General features: G+C 43.4%; 2 protein-coding genes across 3 annotated transcripts in view; one reads left to right on the forward strand and one right to left on the reverse strand.

Annotated features, from left to right (window-relative positions):
• The window catches only part of TMOD3 (tropomodulin 3), a 76,565-nt gene extending 69,122 nt beyond the window's left edge, over window positions 1-7,443 (forward strand). Inside the window, exons 9-10 of one of the 2 annotated variants that reach the window (XM_026518484.4) lie at window positions 734-878; window positions 4,634-7,443. In XM_026518484.4, coding sequence (XP_026374269.1) covers window positions 734-878; window positions 4,634-4,668 — 180 coding nt within the window. In that variant the 3' untranslated portion in view covers window positions 4,669-7,443. Of the gene's footprint in view, window positions 1-733 lie in introns of both variants that reach the window. The other variant, XM_057306335.1, reaches the window with a different exon arrangement.
• Window positions 7,444-10,395: 2,952 nt separating this feature from the next.
• Window positions 10,396-17,147, reverse strand: part of LEO1 (LEO1 homolog, Paf1/RNA polymerase II complex component) — a 55,398-nt gene continuing 48,646 nt past the window's right edge. The window contains exons 15-16 of the mRNA XM_057306334.1: window positions 16,148-16,307; window positions 10,396-10,903 (exon numbers count right to left, since the gene is read on the reverse strand). Coding sequence (XP_057162317.1) covers window positions 10,848-10,903; window positions 16,148-16,307 — 216 coding nt within the window. The 3' untranslated portion in view covers window positions 10,396-10,847. The remainder of the gene's footprint in view (window positions 10,904-16,147; window positions 16,308-17,147) is intronic.

The raw sequence follows: 17,147 nt of genomic DNA on the forward strand, positions 1-17,147 counted from the left end.
AGTTGTGCAGCCATTGCCACTAATTCCAGAACATTTTCATCACCCCTCCCACCAGCCCTGGCAACTACTAATCTACTTTCTGTCTCTACACATTTGTCCGTAAATGGAATGATACAATATGTGGTCTTTGTGTCTGCCTTCTTTCACTTACAGAATATTCTGCAGTTTCATCCGTGCTGTAGTATCTATCAGTAGTTACTCTTTTTATGGCTGAATATTACATGTGGGCTGTTTCTGCTTTTTGAATAGTAGGAATAATGCTGATATGAACATTCATACACGAGTTTTTATATGAACGTAGGTTTTCATTTCTCACGGGTATATACCTAGGAGTGGGATAGCAAGGTCACGTGGTAACTGTTTAACTCTCCGAGGAACGGCCAAGTTGTTTTCCACAGCCACGGCACCATTTTACGTTTGTACCAGCATGTGTGAGCTTCCCAGTGTTTCCACGTTCTTGCCAACACTTGTTATTGTCTTTTTGGTTATCATCATCTTATAATAAGGGGTATGAAGTTGTATCTCCTTGTGGTAATCCAGTTTTTTTATGTCTGTATGAACATACACTGAGCTTTAAAATTTTGTTTCTCTTATGTATGTATGTTGTAAGAATTGGGAAAATTTTAAAAGACCAGCAGAGTCAACATTTACCTGAATGTCTTAGTCTTGACTTTACCTTGAAAAGTATTTTGATCTAGTTTATTAATACTATTTTTTATTTTAATTATTGCAGAGGCAGCAGTTGGGGACAGCTGTAGAATTGGAAATGGCCAAGATGCTTGAGGAAAATACAAATATCCTTAAATTTGGATATCAGTTTACACAGCAGGGACCCCGAACCAGGGCCGCTAACGCTGTAACAAAAAACAATGACTTAGGTAAGACACATGCATTTCAAATCAAATCTCTGAATTGTATCATTAAGCTAATGTATTAGAGGGATTTTTTTTTTAACTGCACAGCCCTTTTTATATTGATTGAATTAGAGTTCAGTTTAAGCGCAGTTGTAGTGATTACTGGGTTTGTGGGTGAAATCTTCTGTCACAAACATTTCACAGCTTTAAGCGAACAGTTTTCTACCAGAAACATAATATAAATGCTTCCTGGACCAAAAATCTTGTTCTTAGTTACGAGTCTCCTCTTGGAGCTATTGAAGATTTCAACATTTCAGGAAAGTTTTTGGCCTTTTTATCAAACAGGCCTAGACAGAAATTCACTTATATATGATAAAATATGGATTACAGTTTTGATCCACGTTTTGTATTGTGTGGCACGTGTCTGCTGTCGTAATCCGTCTCCCTGACATAGCCATTACCGGGCACTTTGTCTTCTCGCTGCACACATCGGTCAAGGTCAGCAGCTGCCCGTTTCTTTTCGCAGTTCTTACTGAAGATACTGCTGAGGCTTGTGCTTCTATTCGAAATAAGTTTTCCAGCCAAGGCTGAATTAAAGAATATGATGCTTGGAATTTTGTTTCTACGTGTTTCCAGTAATTGAGTCTTCTTTTAAGTTGGTGTTTTATCATTGAAATATTTTTAAATGTGTTCAGACAAGAATTAAAATAAGACTTCTTAAAGGGAGTAACACTTCAAAGGGATGCAGTTCTTTTAGGCTTCGCCGTATTCGAGTTTGCATTCTTAAAGGTTTCTAAAGCAGAAAAGTTACAGCTTCCTTCCCTCCACCCAAATTACAGTGAAGAGTATTAGTTCAAACCCTTTCTGTTTCCTTTGATGACTTAGCTTCCCATAGATTTTAGCCTCTTGCATTTTATTTTTTTTATTTTTTATTTTTTTATTTTTTAAGATTTTATTTATTTATTCGACAGAGACAGAGACAGCCAGTGAGAGAGGGAACACAAGCAGGGGGAGTGGGAGAGGAAGAAGCAGGCTCATAGCGGAGGAGCCTGATGTGGGGCTCGATCCCAGAACGTCGGGATCACGCCCTGAGCCGAAGGCAGACGCTTAACCGCTGTGCCACCCAGGCGCCCCAGCCTCTTGCATTTTAGAAAATTGGTGTGTTTGGTGTACTGTTGATTCTCAGTGTAATTTGCAAAGTCATGCTAATTACATCGAGAAACAACACTATGCCAAACGATGAGAGAACACATGAAAATTATTTCCTGGGTCCTTTATTGTTGGCACTGTGCCGCTGAGTAGGTGTCCGTGGCCCCGAGTAATAGAGGATGAGGAGGCCACGTGGAAGGTGTGGTCTGATGCGAAGCGGAAGTGAGAGAAAGCAGACAGCTTTGTGTGGGTAGCTCTGGAGACCCCCACCTCATGCGGTTTCACTCTGAGCCAAGCCAGAGTTTCAGCCATGAAATGAGAATCGGGTCATTGCTGGAGTGGGGAAGCACACGGATAAAAGCTCAAATTGGGCATCAAGCTAGTTATTTATATGCTGAGGACAGCTTGCAGGTTGTAAGAATGGACTCGCATTGCAGGCTGCTGCCCCCAGAGTGAACTCGCAGTAAGTCCTTGCTGCTGGAAGCTAACTGCGAAGAAGTCACGTCAGCAGATTAAGAGGCAGTGCTGGTAAAAGGCACTAAAATTAGATGGGAAGAAACCTAGTTTCTTTGGATTTTTTGTGGGTGGCATTTGAGAGCCATTGTTGGCCTCTGAATACGTGATTAAAACGATACTTCAAAAACTCCATTTTTTATTCTTCTAGAGATAGGATGTGAGGTTAGAACTTACTTGCAATTGATCATAAAGTACCGAGAACTTGTTAGTGCAGTGGGGTTTGGAAAGAAATTGCCAAAGAATTATTAATAGGTGGGACGCCTGTGTGGCCCAGTCAGTTGAGTGTCTTCGGCTCAGGTCGTGATCCCAGGGTCCCGGGATCGAGTCCCATTGGGCTCCCTGCTCAGCAAGGTGCCTGCTTCTCCCTCTGTCTGCCGCTCCCCCTGCTGGTGCTCTCTCTGACAAAATCTTTTTTAAAAAGGCAGTTGGTAGTAGGGCCAAATTTATGAGCCTCTCATCTAGGGGCTGAACCGAGGAATCGCTGGTGGCAGGTAGGCACCGAGTGAGGAACAAGAGTCCGACCTGGCTCTTGGCCCGGTCTTCTGCCGTGTGTGCTCCCAGCACCCTCTGCTTGTTCCCCAGCCCTGCGCGTCGCTGTCAGCGCACGTGGCAAGGTGGCAGGCATCAGGAGCACGTGTGCGTACCGGCAGTCTGACACATAGACGCCGGAAAGAGCTCAAAGATCAAAACTTGAACCGTAGAATCTCCGGGGCAGCTAGTTATTTTTCACCTTGCACGTGGGGCTGCGTCGGAATCTTCAGTGTTGATTCGGATGTCTTACCTCTCATTGTTCCCTGTTCATGGAAATAATCCTGTCTACTCCCATCTCTCCAGCTAAGAAGCGTCCCAGCTGCGAACAGCAGAGAGGGTCCGTGGCACACATGCAATATTTGCTTGAACTCTGACTCTGTTACTGTCCGCACACCACTAGCCACATCATTTCCAACCTTTTTTGTCTGCTCCCTCTGTCACAGACCTCCTTTACATGTGTTTTCTATGACACGCATTTTAACATCTGAAATGATCTTCCAATAACCAAACCCTGCTGCAATTCAGTATTCTCTTGGAAATGTTAATCTGGTTTGTCTTTCAGGAAAGTATTTCTGTGTTTTTCAGAGATCTACGTATATGAGTTAGGTTTGTATTTGAGGACTCCGGTCTCTGATTTTTTCCCGTAATATTTCAGCAAAGACTTGCTTTTCATTAACATGGACTAAAATCTGGAGTGAGGGTTGTACTTAATTAGCGAAGTGTAAAAATGCTCATGGGAGCTTGCTACTCTAGTTCTCCTGGTTTCTGCTTCCTGGCTGGCACTCACCCAATGGCTGGACGAGCTTTTATGCACATCCCTTGAATGTCTGCTGGAAGAGCCTATCCTGCCATCACTGCGTATGGCCTATGGGTTTGGGGTCACCAGTCTGGGAAGCGGCTGGGGGCTCCTGAGACATGCACCTTTCTTTTGCTCCTGACCCCTTTGGTGGCCGAAGTTTATTATGGTCACCAGATAGGACCGCAGCACATTACTAGGGTCCGAGGCGTTCGTTGCCTTGTATTTTGTTGTTTTGTCAGAGCCCAGTTCATTTTGTAGGAGACCCTGGAAAAAGAATTTGGAAAGCAGTAGCAAGTCACTTACCTTTAAAATGACAAAAATGTTTTTGGTATGTGCTTTCACAAACTAAGGAAATGAGTTGTGGTGCCCGTCAGAGAACATGCAAATTGTTACTTTTGATGCTTTCTAATCCCATCTGTCTGAATGTGACTTCAAAATTTAACACGGTAGTTTGTAAGTCCTTGTCTTAACAGGTATCAGTGTTCTTAGTAACAAATGAGACAGGTGCAGTGACGTCAAGGTGAATGCGGGGCAGTGGTTTAGATTTCTCCTGCTCCTGTGGGAGCTCCAGTGAGCTGAGGACGCGTGGTTCACATTTCGAAGCCCCTGAGTTCTCAGCAAGTAAAGGGCAACGATGAAGGATGTGAATTTATTTTAATGGCCTTGTGAACAACAAATAGACATTTCTGTACGGCTCTAACTGGATCATACAGAAACTCGTTCCTTACGAGCAAGTTAACAAAGTAACCAGGATTTCTAACAGTTTTTTTTTTCCCCCTCACAGTTCGCAAAAGACGAGTGGAGGGAGACCACCAGTAAGTCCACCAAGATCCAATCTTTGGGAGACTTGAAGAGGTCACCAAGAGCTCATGGTGGTGATGTCAGATGTAACATTTTCCTGGGTAGAAGGGAAAAGACTGGAAATTTTTTTTTTTTAACTACATGTTTCTTTTTTCTAGTTTACGTTAACAGTTTCAAACTGTAAAATCAATAGTAGGTGGTATTTTATATTTTATAACATTTCTTTCTGCTAAAATCAATTTTAATTTAGCTTTATTAAATGGTTTGTGATGACTCATGAGTTAAAAAGTACAATTATGAAAGAAGTTTAGGAAATCATTTATGTAGAATAATACGAACATTTTAAGGACCAATCTTTTTTAAGTCAAAAAGGGACATGACTGAGAGAATTGCTGTTGCACCTGTTAGGTACAAGACCTTCCTCAGAACCTTCCTTATCCCATCGCAGGAGCCCTCTCCGTGTTTTAGAATACATGAAATTGGCAAGAGTGTGCTTTCTGTTTCTGTCAAGAAAGCAAAATGGCGGAATTTCACAACAGATGACTCAAAATCTGGTCCTCTGTTCAGGAGTACAAGCCCATCTCTGGGAGAGAGAAAGGGGCCTCCTGCATATTCCAGGCCACTGCGCTTGTCTGATGGATGTGAGTCAGCAACACCTAGACTTGTTTAAACAAAGTCATCAGCTTGGCCACGTTATGTACTTTGTTTAAAACTATCGTTATGTCTAAGTTCATTATAGTTTTTTATTTTAATTGGGCATTATTAAATTTTTGTGAAAGCTCACAGTTGTTTTCTTCCCTGTGAAAGACCTAGAGCCAGCTCTCGGTTATTTAAGATAAAGAGAAAAAAGGCTGTTATTAAACACGTGAAATCAAAGATAATAAATGCGCTGGAATTTGAGTCTGAGGCACGTGCAAAACGGTCACTGGAACTGAGGATTACTGTACATGAGAACCTGGCCTGGGGTGAATTAGCTGTTGCACAGTAGCGTGAGAATTTGCGCGCGCGCTGCCAGCATCGCACAGGCGGTCGTGACTCAGCGCTCGCTACGAATTGTCCGGCCAGTAAGGGAAACCGCCCTCCATGAATCCGATTTTTATTATGTTTCCTTTCTTCTTATGCTTTTTTGTCCACATTGTGTAAAAGTCATGTCTCGTGAGAGAAGTTTCGTCCTGCTCATGCTCACGGTATTCAAGGGAACGCTGGAACAGCGTACTGGGGTGAGCGCCACCTCCCGCCCAGGCGGAGACGGGGATCCGGCCCTGTTGCAGGGCGGCCGCTGGAGTAGATGGCAGAGCCCGCGCGGCTACAGGAGACCGGCGGGGAGGAACCGGAGTCCTCCTGGCCTCCGGGATTCAGGCCTGGCCAGATCATTTACAGGGACTAAAGGGAAGAATCCCATTTAAGAGTAGGGGACAGGTCTAAAGAAGAGTTTTTGAAATTGAATTACAAAGTGTCACTCCCTTGGCCTGGGCTGGACAGTCTGCTGAACGAGCCCGGAGCATCTTGGGTGCTCTGGTAATAAGCCTGTCAACAGGCGAAAGAAAGCTTCCCTTGGAAGAATGGGTTGTCTTTATTTTTTCTGAGTCCGTAACCAGTGTTTTAGTGGGGCCAAAGATGGACTCTGCACCCTTCCCTTTCAGTTAGAGACCACTGATGGTTTTTTTTTTTTCCAAGTTAACAAGTGTTTCTGTCTTTCTTTTCATGTACAACTTTGGCAGTGTACCCGATTCCAGAGACTGCTTACTCGCCACAGGGTCGGGGGTCCACATGCAGCAAGTCTGGAAGCCCCCGTTACACTCACGGCAAGGCTTTCTGGCTTGCGCTGTCCTGTAAGTCAGTGCGTTGAGAAGCATGTGACCCCTTCTACCATAAGGTTTTTTAAAATTTAGGTAGGTGGGGCCCTACCCAGTATGCGTATCGTACGCACGGGTCATATCTTTCTCATTTGTGACTTACCGAGGTATGAAGATGTGTTTTCCTTGTACCATTCCGGTTCTGAGCTACAACAGTTCGTTATATAATTGAAGAAAACATTTTTTCATAAAAATCTTTAAAGACCATTCACCCAATTGAATCAGAAAATCAAGAATTATAAGGGAGAAAACTGATGTTTACTTTGATCTTTAAATTCTGGCACCTCTTAGCCTTTTAGTAACTCACAGTATTTCTATGTAGCTTTAAAATGCTGTACTAGATTAGGGTTCTGAAATAGCCTTGATTTTTAAACCAAAGATTTTCCAAGGCCTTAAAACATTCCGTAGGCTAACTGATTTATGCTTACCTGGTTATCTACTCAAAGAATACTCTTTGCATTTTTAAATTGCTGTTTTTTAAAATCTTTTCATTTCCCATTTTGTAAAATTTTACATTCATATTTGAAGTTGATTTTGCAACTATGTCTACATGAAATTGTACTGAAAAAAGCAACAATAATACCGATATTAAAATGGATTTTGGTGCTATAAACTTGTAGCTTAGATCTCGAAGTCTTAAGTATAGGCGAAATACATTTCATAAGGGTGCCTGTCATTTAGAAGACCAAATAAACATTTTGTGTTGAAGAAAACCAGCAGATTGTTAGAGATTTCAAGGAGAATTATCTCACTCATTAAATTGCAAATTCCTGTTATTTGAATGAAGTAACCCACGTACTCACTTCGTGCAATAGGTGCACTCTGGAAAAGTTACATGTAAATAGAACTTTGTAAATTGTTTTTCCTTTGACAGTATCTGATGTATTTTCACTTAAAAAGGGGATTCCATGGCATAATAAAAATTATAAAAGAAAAATGTTTTGATAAAATGTTAGTCATGTTCTATTATACATTATATTTAATCCTTGCTGTCATTAAAATAAGATGGAAAGATTCACGAGGTTTCATAAAATCTGCTGGTTCTGGTTCTGTGCTCACAGGGCCTGTCCCTTGCCCTTACAGGGTCAGGCAGCACAGTCACCTCCCCGCAGACTTGAGGATGGTGAGCTCCCGGGATCCCCAGCAGCTTCCCTCCACTCTTGTAAAAAAATGCTTTTCTAATATTATTGATATAATTAACATATAACTTTGTATTAAAGGTGGACAACATGTGATTTTATATATATATATATATATATATATATATATATATATATATAGCGTGAAATTTCTACCCCCAGTTAACATCCATCATCACCTCACATGGTTTTTAAAAAAAAGTTATTTTTCCTTGCTACTCTGTTAGCAACTTTCAGATATGTAATACGGTATTAACTATAGTCGCCATGCTGTCCCCAGGATTTATTCACCTTCTAACAGGAAGTTGATAGCTTTGACCACCTTCGCCCGTGTCCTCCACTCCCCACCCCTGCCTCTGGAAACCACCCGACTATTCTCTTCCTGAGTTCAGTGTATTTAGATAGTCATATAAGTGACATCATACAGTATTTGTCTTTCTCTGGCTCACTTCACTTAGCATAATGCCTCTACGGCCACTTCACTTCTGTACCGTATTAACTGAACACAAGGCACCCACGAGAACCAAACACATGGATGAACCAGAACAACAACTCCTGTTGCCCTCGGACAAGGGTGTGAGTTCTTGGATCTAACCATTTATCGAACTGTCTTCTCTGTCAGCTCTCACTAAGCATTCATGTTTCTAGATCATTCTCACAAGACTTGCTTATCAAAGAAATGCTTCACTATTTTTACATTGAGAATATTTATAAGCAAAGATTTTTTATATTTTTATGTCATTTTAATTTGGTCATTCTTCTATTCTGCATTAGAATTCAGCTCCATAAGTCTGACAAATATTACTGATATTAAATATACTGATAAATTATTAAACTTGATTCATAATAGTGAAGTTTCTTTTGAAGACTATTGTACTATAGGCTTTTAGAACTTAACACATTATACTGAAATAATTTCAGTAAAGTTTATCAAATATTCTGTAGACTTGAACTTTTTGAAATATCCCTTTAGTTCTTATGTTCTAAACTTTCTCACAAACCCCTTCAGGAACAAGTTTATTTCCGGTAGTTATTCTATCCCAGTCCAGTCTATTACATTCAGCCATATAAAACTGTCAATACTTAACCATTTTAACTCCTAAAAATAGTAATTTCATATGGCTGAAATACCGTCGGTACTAGGTCTGGTCTGGCCATAAAAGTGAGTTGACAAATTTGACGAAACAGAGTCAATCCTACTAATTAATAAACTAGAGATAATTTTTACAGCAAAGCAAAAACATCTCTTACCGGTCACCCAAAGCCACCAAGCAGAAGAGAAAATCCATGAAATGGGTTCTAATGGGTTTGAGGAATCTTTTAGGGACAAGCGCCAAATAATTTAAAAATTTCAGAGTTCGGAAATGTAGGGGAATGAAGACCTTCCCGTTGCATCTTTACTGTTAGCTGGCCTTCCAGGGATGGCTGTCGGGCTTACTTTCTCCTGCAGGAGGTCTGGAGGCCTGTCCTCTTTGGAAGTAAGGAGGCCCCGGCGCTTGGACTATCAGGCAGCTCCAGCTCCTGTGAGTCTGAGTGGCCCTGGGGAGACAGTGTCCTCGTGCCCAGCACAGTGGCCCCTGCTCTTTCAGGGACCATGATGAGGGTGGCCGACCACATGTGGGTCCAAAATCACCAAACATCTTTTATCCTTCAAATGTGAAGCTTTCCAGGGCGCCTGGATGGCTCTTTCGGTTAAGTGTCTGCCTTTGGCTCAGGTCATGATCCCTGGGTCCTGGGATCAAGCCCCACGCTGGGCTCCTTGCTCAGTGGGGAGCCTGCTTCTCCCTCGCATTCTGCCTGCTGCTCCCCCTACTTGTGCCCCTCTCTGCCAAATAAATGAATAAAATCTTTTTTTAAATGCTTATTTTTTTTACTTGGGAGGAAAAAGCTTTGGATAGAAGTCTTTTTTAAAATATTTTTTAAAAGATTTTATTATAGAGAGCCCGTGAGTGGAAGGGAGGGGCAGAGGGAGAGAGAGTCACAAGCAGATTCTGTGCTGAGGGCAGAGCCCAGTGCTGGACTCGACCCCGCTACCCTGAGATCGTGACCTGAGCCAAAGGCAGAGGCTTCACCAACTGAGCCACCCAGGCGTCTCTGGATAGTCTTAGACTTCTTTAAACCTCAGCTTCCAAGTCTGTAAAATGGGGATAACAGCACCTGCCTTTCAAGTCGTTCTGAGGATTAGAACTGGTAGGGCCTTGGGGCGCCTGGGTAGCGCAGTGGTTAAGAGTCTGCCTTCGGCTCAGGGCGTGATCCTGGCGTTCCGGGATCGAGTCTCACATCAGGCTCCTCCGCTGGGAGCCTGCTTCTTCCTCTCCCACTCCCCCTGCTTGTGTTCCCTCTCTCGCTGGCTGTCTCTCTGTCACATAAATAAATAAAATCTTTAAAAAAAAAAAAAAAAAAGAATTGGTAGGGCCAGTACGGCACCTGGCAGAGCACCCCGTGTCCAGGGAGCCTTCCCGTGCTGTGCCTGCTCTGACGAGACCACAGGGCCATGCGGTCAACGGGAGTTAGTGCCATGCCCATGGAAATAAATAACAAAGCGCAGAAGGGCTGCAGACCCAGCCAGGCAGGAGAGAAGGATATCCCCGAAGAAGCAATACCTGACCTGAACGAAGCCCACCTCTGGCCCAGCCAGGAGCAAGAGGTGGGGCAGAGCAGCCAAAACGCACAAAAACCTAAGACCTAGAACAGTTACCAAAATAAGCTGCCCGTTAGGGAAAAATGGATTTTCTGAAGTCGCAGACTTGCTGCTAAACATTTTTTATTCACAACTAGGATTATGCAAAAGCCACTCCATTTCAATCAAAACAAGTCATGTCACCATTGCCTTAAAACAAACTGTTGAAAACAATATACAGTTGACTCTTGAATAACGGGGTTAGGAGCGCCAACTCCCTGCACAGTCGAAAATCCAAGTATAACTGTTGCCTCCCCAGAAACTTAACTACTAATAGCTTACTGCTGACCAGAAGCCTTAGTGATAACAGTTAATACATATTTTGCTTATTAAATGTATTATATATTCTTAAAGTAAGCTAGAGAAAATTTATTAAGAAAACCGTAAGGAGGAGAAAATACATTTACAGCCCTGTACCATATTTATCAAAAAAAAAAAAAAGCTGTAAGTGGACCCATGCAGTTCAAACCTGTGTTCCTCAAGGGTCCGTACAATGCATACAGTGAGGGCACATTTCATACTTCAGTCATTTTCTTCCTCTTCACCCACTGCTTTCCTCTTTCCAGAGGCCTCACCTCCTGAACAGATACAAGAGATAAGATGTAAAATTCAATATCAAACATTTTCAAGAAATTTTGTCTACAATTGTTCTGAGCTGTCCTCAACAAAACACTAGCAAACCTAATCCAACAATGTATTTTTTTAAAAAAATCATTCACCAACTGATCAAGTGGAATTTATTCCTGGGTTGTGAGGGTGGTTCAGTATTTGCAAGTCACGGGGCGCCTGAGTGGCTCAGTCATTAAGCGTCCGCCTTCGGCCCAGGGCGTGATCCCACAGTCCTGGGATCGAGCCCCGCATCAGGCTCCCTGCTCTGCTGGGAGCCTGCTTCTTCCTCTCCCACTCCCCCTGCTTGCGTTCCCTCTCTCGCTGGCTGTCAGGTACATAAATATTTTAAAAAAAAATTTTTTTTTGCAAGTCAATCAATGTGATAGATCACATCAGTAAGAGAAAGAACCATATGATTTTTTCACTAGACGCAGAAAAAGCATTTGACAAAGTACAACATCCATTCATGATAAAAACCAACAATAAGTTTAGAGGGAACGTACCTCAAGGTAATAAAGGCTGCCTGTGAAAAACTCACAGCTAACATCATCAGCCTCCATGCAGAAAAACTCAGAGCTTTTCCCCTAAGGTCAGGAATAAGACAAGGATATCTACTCTCACCACTTTTATTCAACATAGTAGGGGAAGTCCTAGCCACCGCAGTCAGACAACAAAGAGAAAGAAAAGGCATTCAAATTAGTGAGGACGGAGTATTAATTTTCACTGTTTGCAGATAACATGACGCTGTATATAGAAAGCCCAAGACTCCACCAAAAACCTGCTAGAACTGATAACACAAATTCAGTAAAGTCACAGGATCCAAAACCAATATACAGAAATCCGTTGTATTTCGATCCACCGATGATGCAGCGGAAAGAGAAATTAAGACAACAACCTCATTTACAATTGTACCCAAAATAAGATACCTAGGAATAAACCCAGCCAAAGTGGTGAAAAACTCTGAACTCTGAAAACGATAAAATATTGAAGAAAGAAAGCCATTCCATGTGCATGGACTGGAAGAACAAGTATTATTAAAATGTGTATACTCAAAGCATTTTACACCTTTAATGCAATCCTTATCAAAATACCAACAGCATTTTTCACAGAAGTAGAATAAACCTAAAATTTGTGTGGACCACCAAAGACCCTGAACAACCAAAACAATCCTGAACAAGAAAAGCAAAGCTGGAGGCATCACAATTCTGGACTTCAAGTTATATCACAAAACTGTAGTCATCAAAACATTAGGCTACTGGCACAGAATCAGACACATAGATCAACAGAAAAGAACAGAAAACCCAGAAATAAACCCATGAGTATATGGTCAAGTCCCCTTCAACCAAGCAGGAAAGAATATGCAATGGGAAAAAGACAGTGTCTTCAACAAGTGGTGTTGGGGAAACTGGACAGCTACACGCAGAAGAATCAGACTGGACCACTTCCTTACACCATATACAAAAATCAATTCAAAATGGATGAAAAGCCTAAATATGAGACCTGAAACCATAAAAATTCTAGAAGCAAGCACAGGCAGCAATTTTTTTTCCTAGCTAGGTCCCCTGAGGCAAGGGAAACAAAAGCAAAAATAAACTATTGGGACGTCATCAAAATAAAAAGCTTCTGCACAGCAAAGGAAAAACAAAACTAAAAGGCAACCTACTAAATGGGAGAAGATATCTGCAAATGACACATCTGATAAAGGGTCAGTATCCAAAATCTATAAAGAACTCATACAACTCGGCATCTAAAAACCAAATAATCCAATTTAAAAATGGGCAGAAGATATGAACAGACACTTCTCCAAAGAAGACATCCAGGCGGCCAACAGACACATGAAAACATGCTCATTAGCACTCGTCACCAGGGAAATGCAAATTAAATTACAAAGAGCTATCACCGCATACCTGTCAGAATGGCTAAAATCAAAAACACAAGAAACAACAAGTGTTGGTGAGGATGTGGAGAAAAAGGAGCCCTCCCCTTGCACTGTTGGTGGGAATGCAAACTGGTGCAGCCACACTAGAAAACACGATGGAGGTTCCCAAAAAGTTAAAAATAGAACTACCCTATGATCCAGCAATCGCCCTAGTGGGTATTTACCCGAAGAATACAAAAACACTAATTCAAAGGGACACATGCATCCTGATGTTAATAGCAGCATTATCAAGAGCCAAATTATGGAAATAGCCCAAGTGTCCATCGCTAGATGAATGGATAAAGAAGATGTGGTGTGGGGCGCCTAGGTGGCTCAGTCGTTAAGCGTCTGCCTTCAGCTCAGGGCGTGATCCCGGCGTTCTGGGATCGAGCCCCACATCAGGCTCCTCCGCTGGGAGCCTGCTTCTTCCTCTCCTACTCCCCCTGCTGTGTTCCCTCTCTCACTGGCTGTCTGTCAAATAAATAAATAAAATCTTAAAAAAAAAAAAAGATGTGGTGTGTATATATAATGGAATATTACTCAGCTGTAAAAATGAATGAAATCCTGCCATTTGTACTGACGTGGATGGAGCTGGAGAATAAAATGCTAAGTGAAATAACTCAGAGTAAGACAAGTACCTTATGATTTCATTCATGTAAAATGTCAGAAACAAAAAATGAACAAAGGGAAAAAAATAGACAAACCAAGGAACAGACTCTTAACTATAGAGAACAAGCGATGGTTACCAGAGGGGAGAGGGACTGGGGGTACGGGTGACAGGTGATGGGGATGAAGGAGGGCACTTGCTGTGATGGGCACCGAGTGCTGCATGGAAGTTTGAATCACTATATTGTACACCTGAAACTAATACAACACTGGGTGTTAACTAACTGGAATTAAAACCTTTAAAAAAATAAAGTTCTGAGCTGATGGGGGAGCCAGCCCTTCACATTAGAAGGCCACCCCCCCCCCCGGGGCGCCTGGGTGGCACAGCGGTTAAGCGTCTGCCTTCGGCTCAGGGCGTGATCCAGGCGTTATGGGATCGAGCCCCACATCAGGCTCCTCCGCTATGAGCCTGCTTCTTCCTCTCCCACTCCCCCTGCTTGTGTTCCCTCTCTCGCTGGCTGTCTCTATCTCTGTCGAATAAATAAATAAAATCTTAAAAAAAAAAAAAAAAAAAAAAGGCCACCCCCCCGCAGCAACCCATGTCCACAGACACTGTCTCTAGCTGCTCAGGCCCCACAAACCTGGGCTTCCCCTGGGCAGCGGTCAGCGCAGGAGGGACACTTCCTCCTCCTTCTATACTGACATTCCAATCATATGACTTCCCCTGCTTCATTATTTCACTTTTTCTATCTAAAATTCAGTATTTTAAAATCTGTGGGTTTTTAAAAAAGACTTCTTGCATTTTATGTGCTTTCTCAGTATACTTGTAAAGTTTTATTTTTTTTAAAGATTTTATTTAGGGCACCTGGGTGGCTGAGTTGGTGAAGCGTCTGCCTTCGGCTCAGGTCATGATCTCAGGGTCCTGGGATCGAGTCCCCCATCAGGCTCCCTGCTCAGCGGGGACCCTGCTTCTCCCTCTCCCTCTCCCCACCCCCTGCTGTTCTCTCTCTTGCTCTAATAAAAAAAATCCTTAAAATAAATAAATATTTTCTTTTATTTATTTTAGAAAGAAAGAGAGCAAGCAAGCGGTGGGGAGGGGCAGAGGGAGCGGGAGAAGCAGGGTCCCCGCTGAGCAGGGAGCCTGATGGGGGACTCGATCCCAGGACCCTGAGATCATGACCTGAGCTGAAATCAAGAGTCAGATGTTCAACCAGCTGAGCCACCCAGGCGCCCCTGAAGTTTTAAATATATATTTTTATATGAAAAATGAATGCCTCCCTTAGGTGACTAGTGCTTAACTGACATGCTTAACATTTCTGTTACTGTGACGTTTACTCCGATTTGTGACTCCAAACCCAGAGTAAAGCATGTTAAACATTCAGAAAACAGTGAATCAAGTAAATGGTGTGTGGGCAATAATATAGTGATTCCCTGTGTATTTTAAGACTTAAAATTTATTTGCACTTAGGACATCATAAGTAGAAAAGAAAATAAAGGGAAAGTATTTTAATAATGTGAACATGGAATAACCCTCAATTACTATTACACCCAAACAAGAAAGACGCCTGTTGACCACAAGGACCACGGCACCCCCCTTGCTCTACCACACTGAATTACTGTCGAGCATGGTGGTGCCTCAGAGCCCGGCACGTTTTCTCACAGGCCCTTCCATCCCCCTAGGACGCCCACCAGGCCCGTGTGTCCTGCAAGCTAACGCTGTCTTCCACACCCAGTGAGAGGTCTCCTCCGAGCAGCCTTCCAACACCCGCCTGAGCACAGGGGTCAGACCCTCCTCCGGCCGCTCCTCGTCCTGTCACTGCGTTGACCTCACTGACTTTCAGTGAGGCCCACAGACACCGGTGTGTGCTCCTGGGCTGGGAGCCACTCTTCATTCCAGGAGAGGACTCCTGGGTTCAGGACAAACGTGGTTCTACCTCAGCACTGGTCGGCTTCCTTGGTCTCAGTAATCTTTAAGCCTTTTCTTCTTCTGATCCTTCATCGCCGTCTGAAGGATAGATTCTGGCTCGTTCCTCTGAAAGCAAAGGAACTTCAGACATGGGACTGACCCTCAAAGATGAAGACCTGTTTGTTCCCGAGTTTTTCTCCTGAATGTTGTTGCTTCCCACTGTACATTTTTTCTTGAAGAGCCAACATTTTTTTAAATGATTTTTTTAAATTTATTTGAGAGGGAGGAGGAGAGGGAGAAGTAGACTCCCTGCTGAGCAGAGAGCCCGACGTGGGACTCGATCCCAGGACCCTGAGATCATGACCTGAGCCGAAGGCAGACGCTTAACTGAGCCGCCCAGGCGCCCCAACATTTTTAAAGTTTTGATGAGAAGGTATGTATAACTTTCAGACCTGCTGAAATGACTTCAGTTTGGGAGGTTTTGTTCTGAGGAAGTCATCACTTTTAAACACCCAAGAGTTTTATGCACACATTAAAAACTACAAAGTTTAAATACTGGGTCAATTACACAAGAGGCAAGCTGCTCATTACACATTTTCCCCCATAAGGACATAAATTATTTAATTGATTTGATTTTGAGGGTACCTTATTTTCCCAGCTAAGCTTTTCTGTGGGGAAAATGCCCCTAACAAAAATAGTAAAAATAAAAGGCATTTGTACTATTGTCCTAAGTAAATCACAGCAGGACAAGGGAGTGAAAGCCCATCAGCCTGCCCAGCTCACCTTGGAACTCTCCTTGGTAATGGCTTTTAATGGCTTTGGCGCCCTCCTCCTCCTCATGGACACTGTTGGGGTCCTGGTAGGGGACACTCAGCCCCTGCTGGTTCTGCTTCTCCCACAGATGGATTGTCTCATGACTAGAAGCCCTCAAACGTTCTTCTTTCTGTAAAGAAGCAAATCAACTTTTTTACTGAAAAAATGAACTATCTTTGTATCCACTTAAACCACTTGAAGTGTCTTGAAGACAATTTCTTGTCTTCAGAGAACAGCTCTCTCCCTTCCATACCTGTCACCACACACAGCGGTCACCTTGTGTAGTTTCGTTCGAAGGTGTGAAGGCAACACGGGGTGAAGAGGCAGAAGGCTCCCTCGCGCTGACGGCCCGATCAGAACTGGCTCACACGTGGCCTTGGGAGCCACAGCGTGCCCCGTGCTGCCAGCCACTCAGAGCCCAGACAGCAGCAGCCAGCCTGAGGGACCTCGGCCAGGCCCAGTGGACACGTGAGGGAGGCTGTCTCTGCTAAGCCCTGAGACAGACACCCGGCTTGCTCGGGCTCCACCAAACTACGACGGGGCCCAGAGAGTCCTGTCTGGGCCCCTCACCCCAGAGAGCTTCCCCATGGCCCTGATGACAGAGGAGGTGGCGCTGGTAGGGGAGGCTCCCTGAGCCCCAAAGCAGACCATTCACACCCTTCCTCCACCTGGCAATCCACACACTGGTGTTCACGAGGCAGAGCTCATGTCGACTGAGTCGGGAATGTCTTTTTGACCTTCTAGCATTTCCTATCCGGCTAACAAAGTTTTATGATCTCTGTCGAAGGTTACATTTTCTAAATTATCAGATTTCCCCTGAAATCTCAAACTGAAGAGAGAGCACGTGAGTGTGTGGTTTGCTGTATCGCACCAGGAGCCACTGACATTACTACGGTTCACCACAGGCTCGGGTTTAAGCTGGCTCCCTGATAACGACAAGAAATAAAATGGTTGTGGCAATACAAAATTG

Source organism: Ursus arctos, unplaced genomic scaffold, assembly GCF_023065955.2.
Source record: "Ursus arctos isolate Adak ecotype North America unplaced genomic scaffold, UrsArc2.0 scaffold_36, whole genome shotgun sequence".
Classification (NCBI taxonomy): Eukaryota; Metazoa; Chordata; class Mammalia; order Carnivora; family Ursidae; genus Ursus; species Ursus arctos.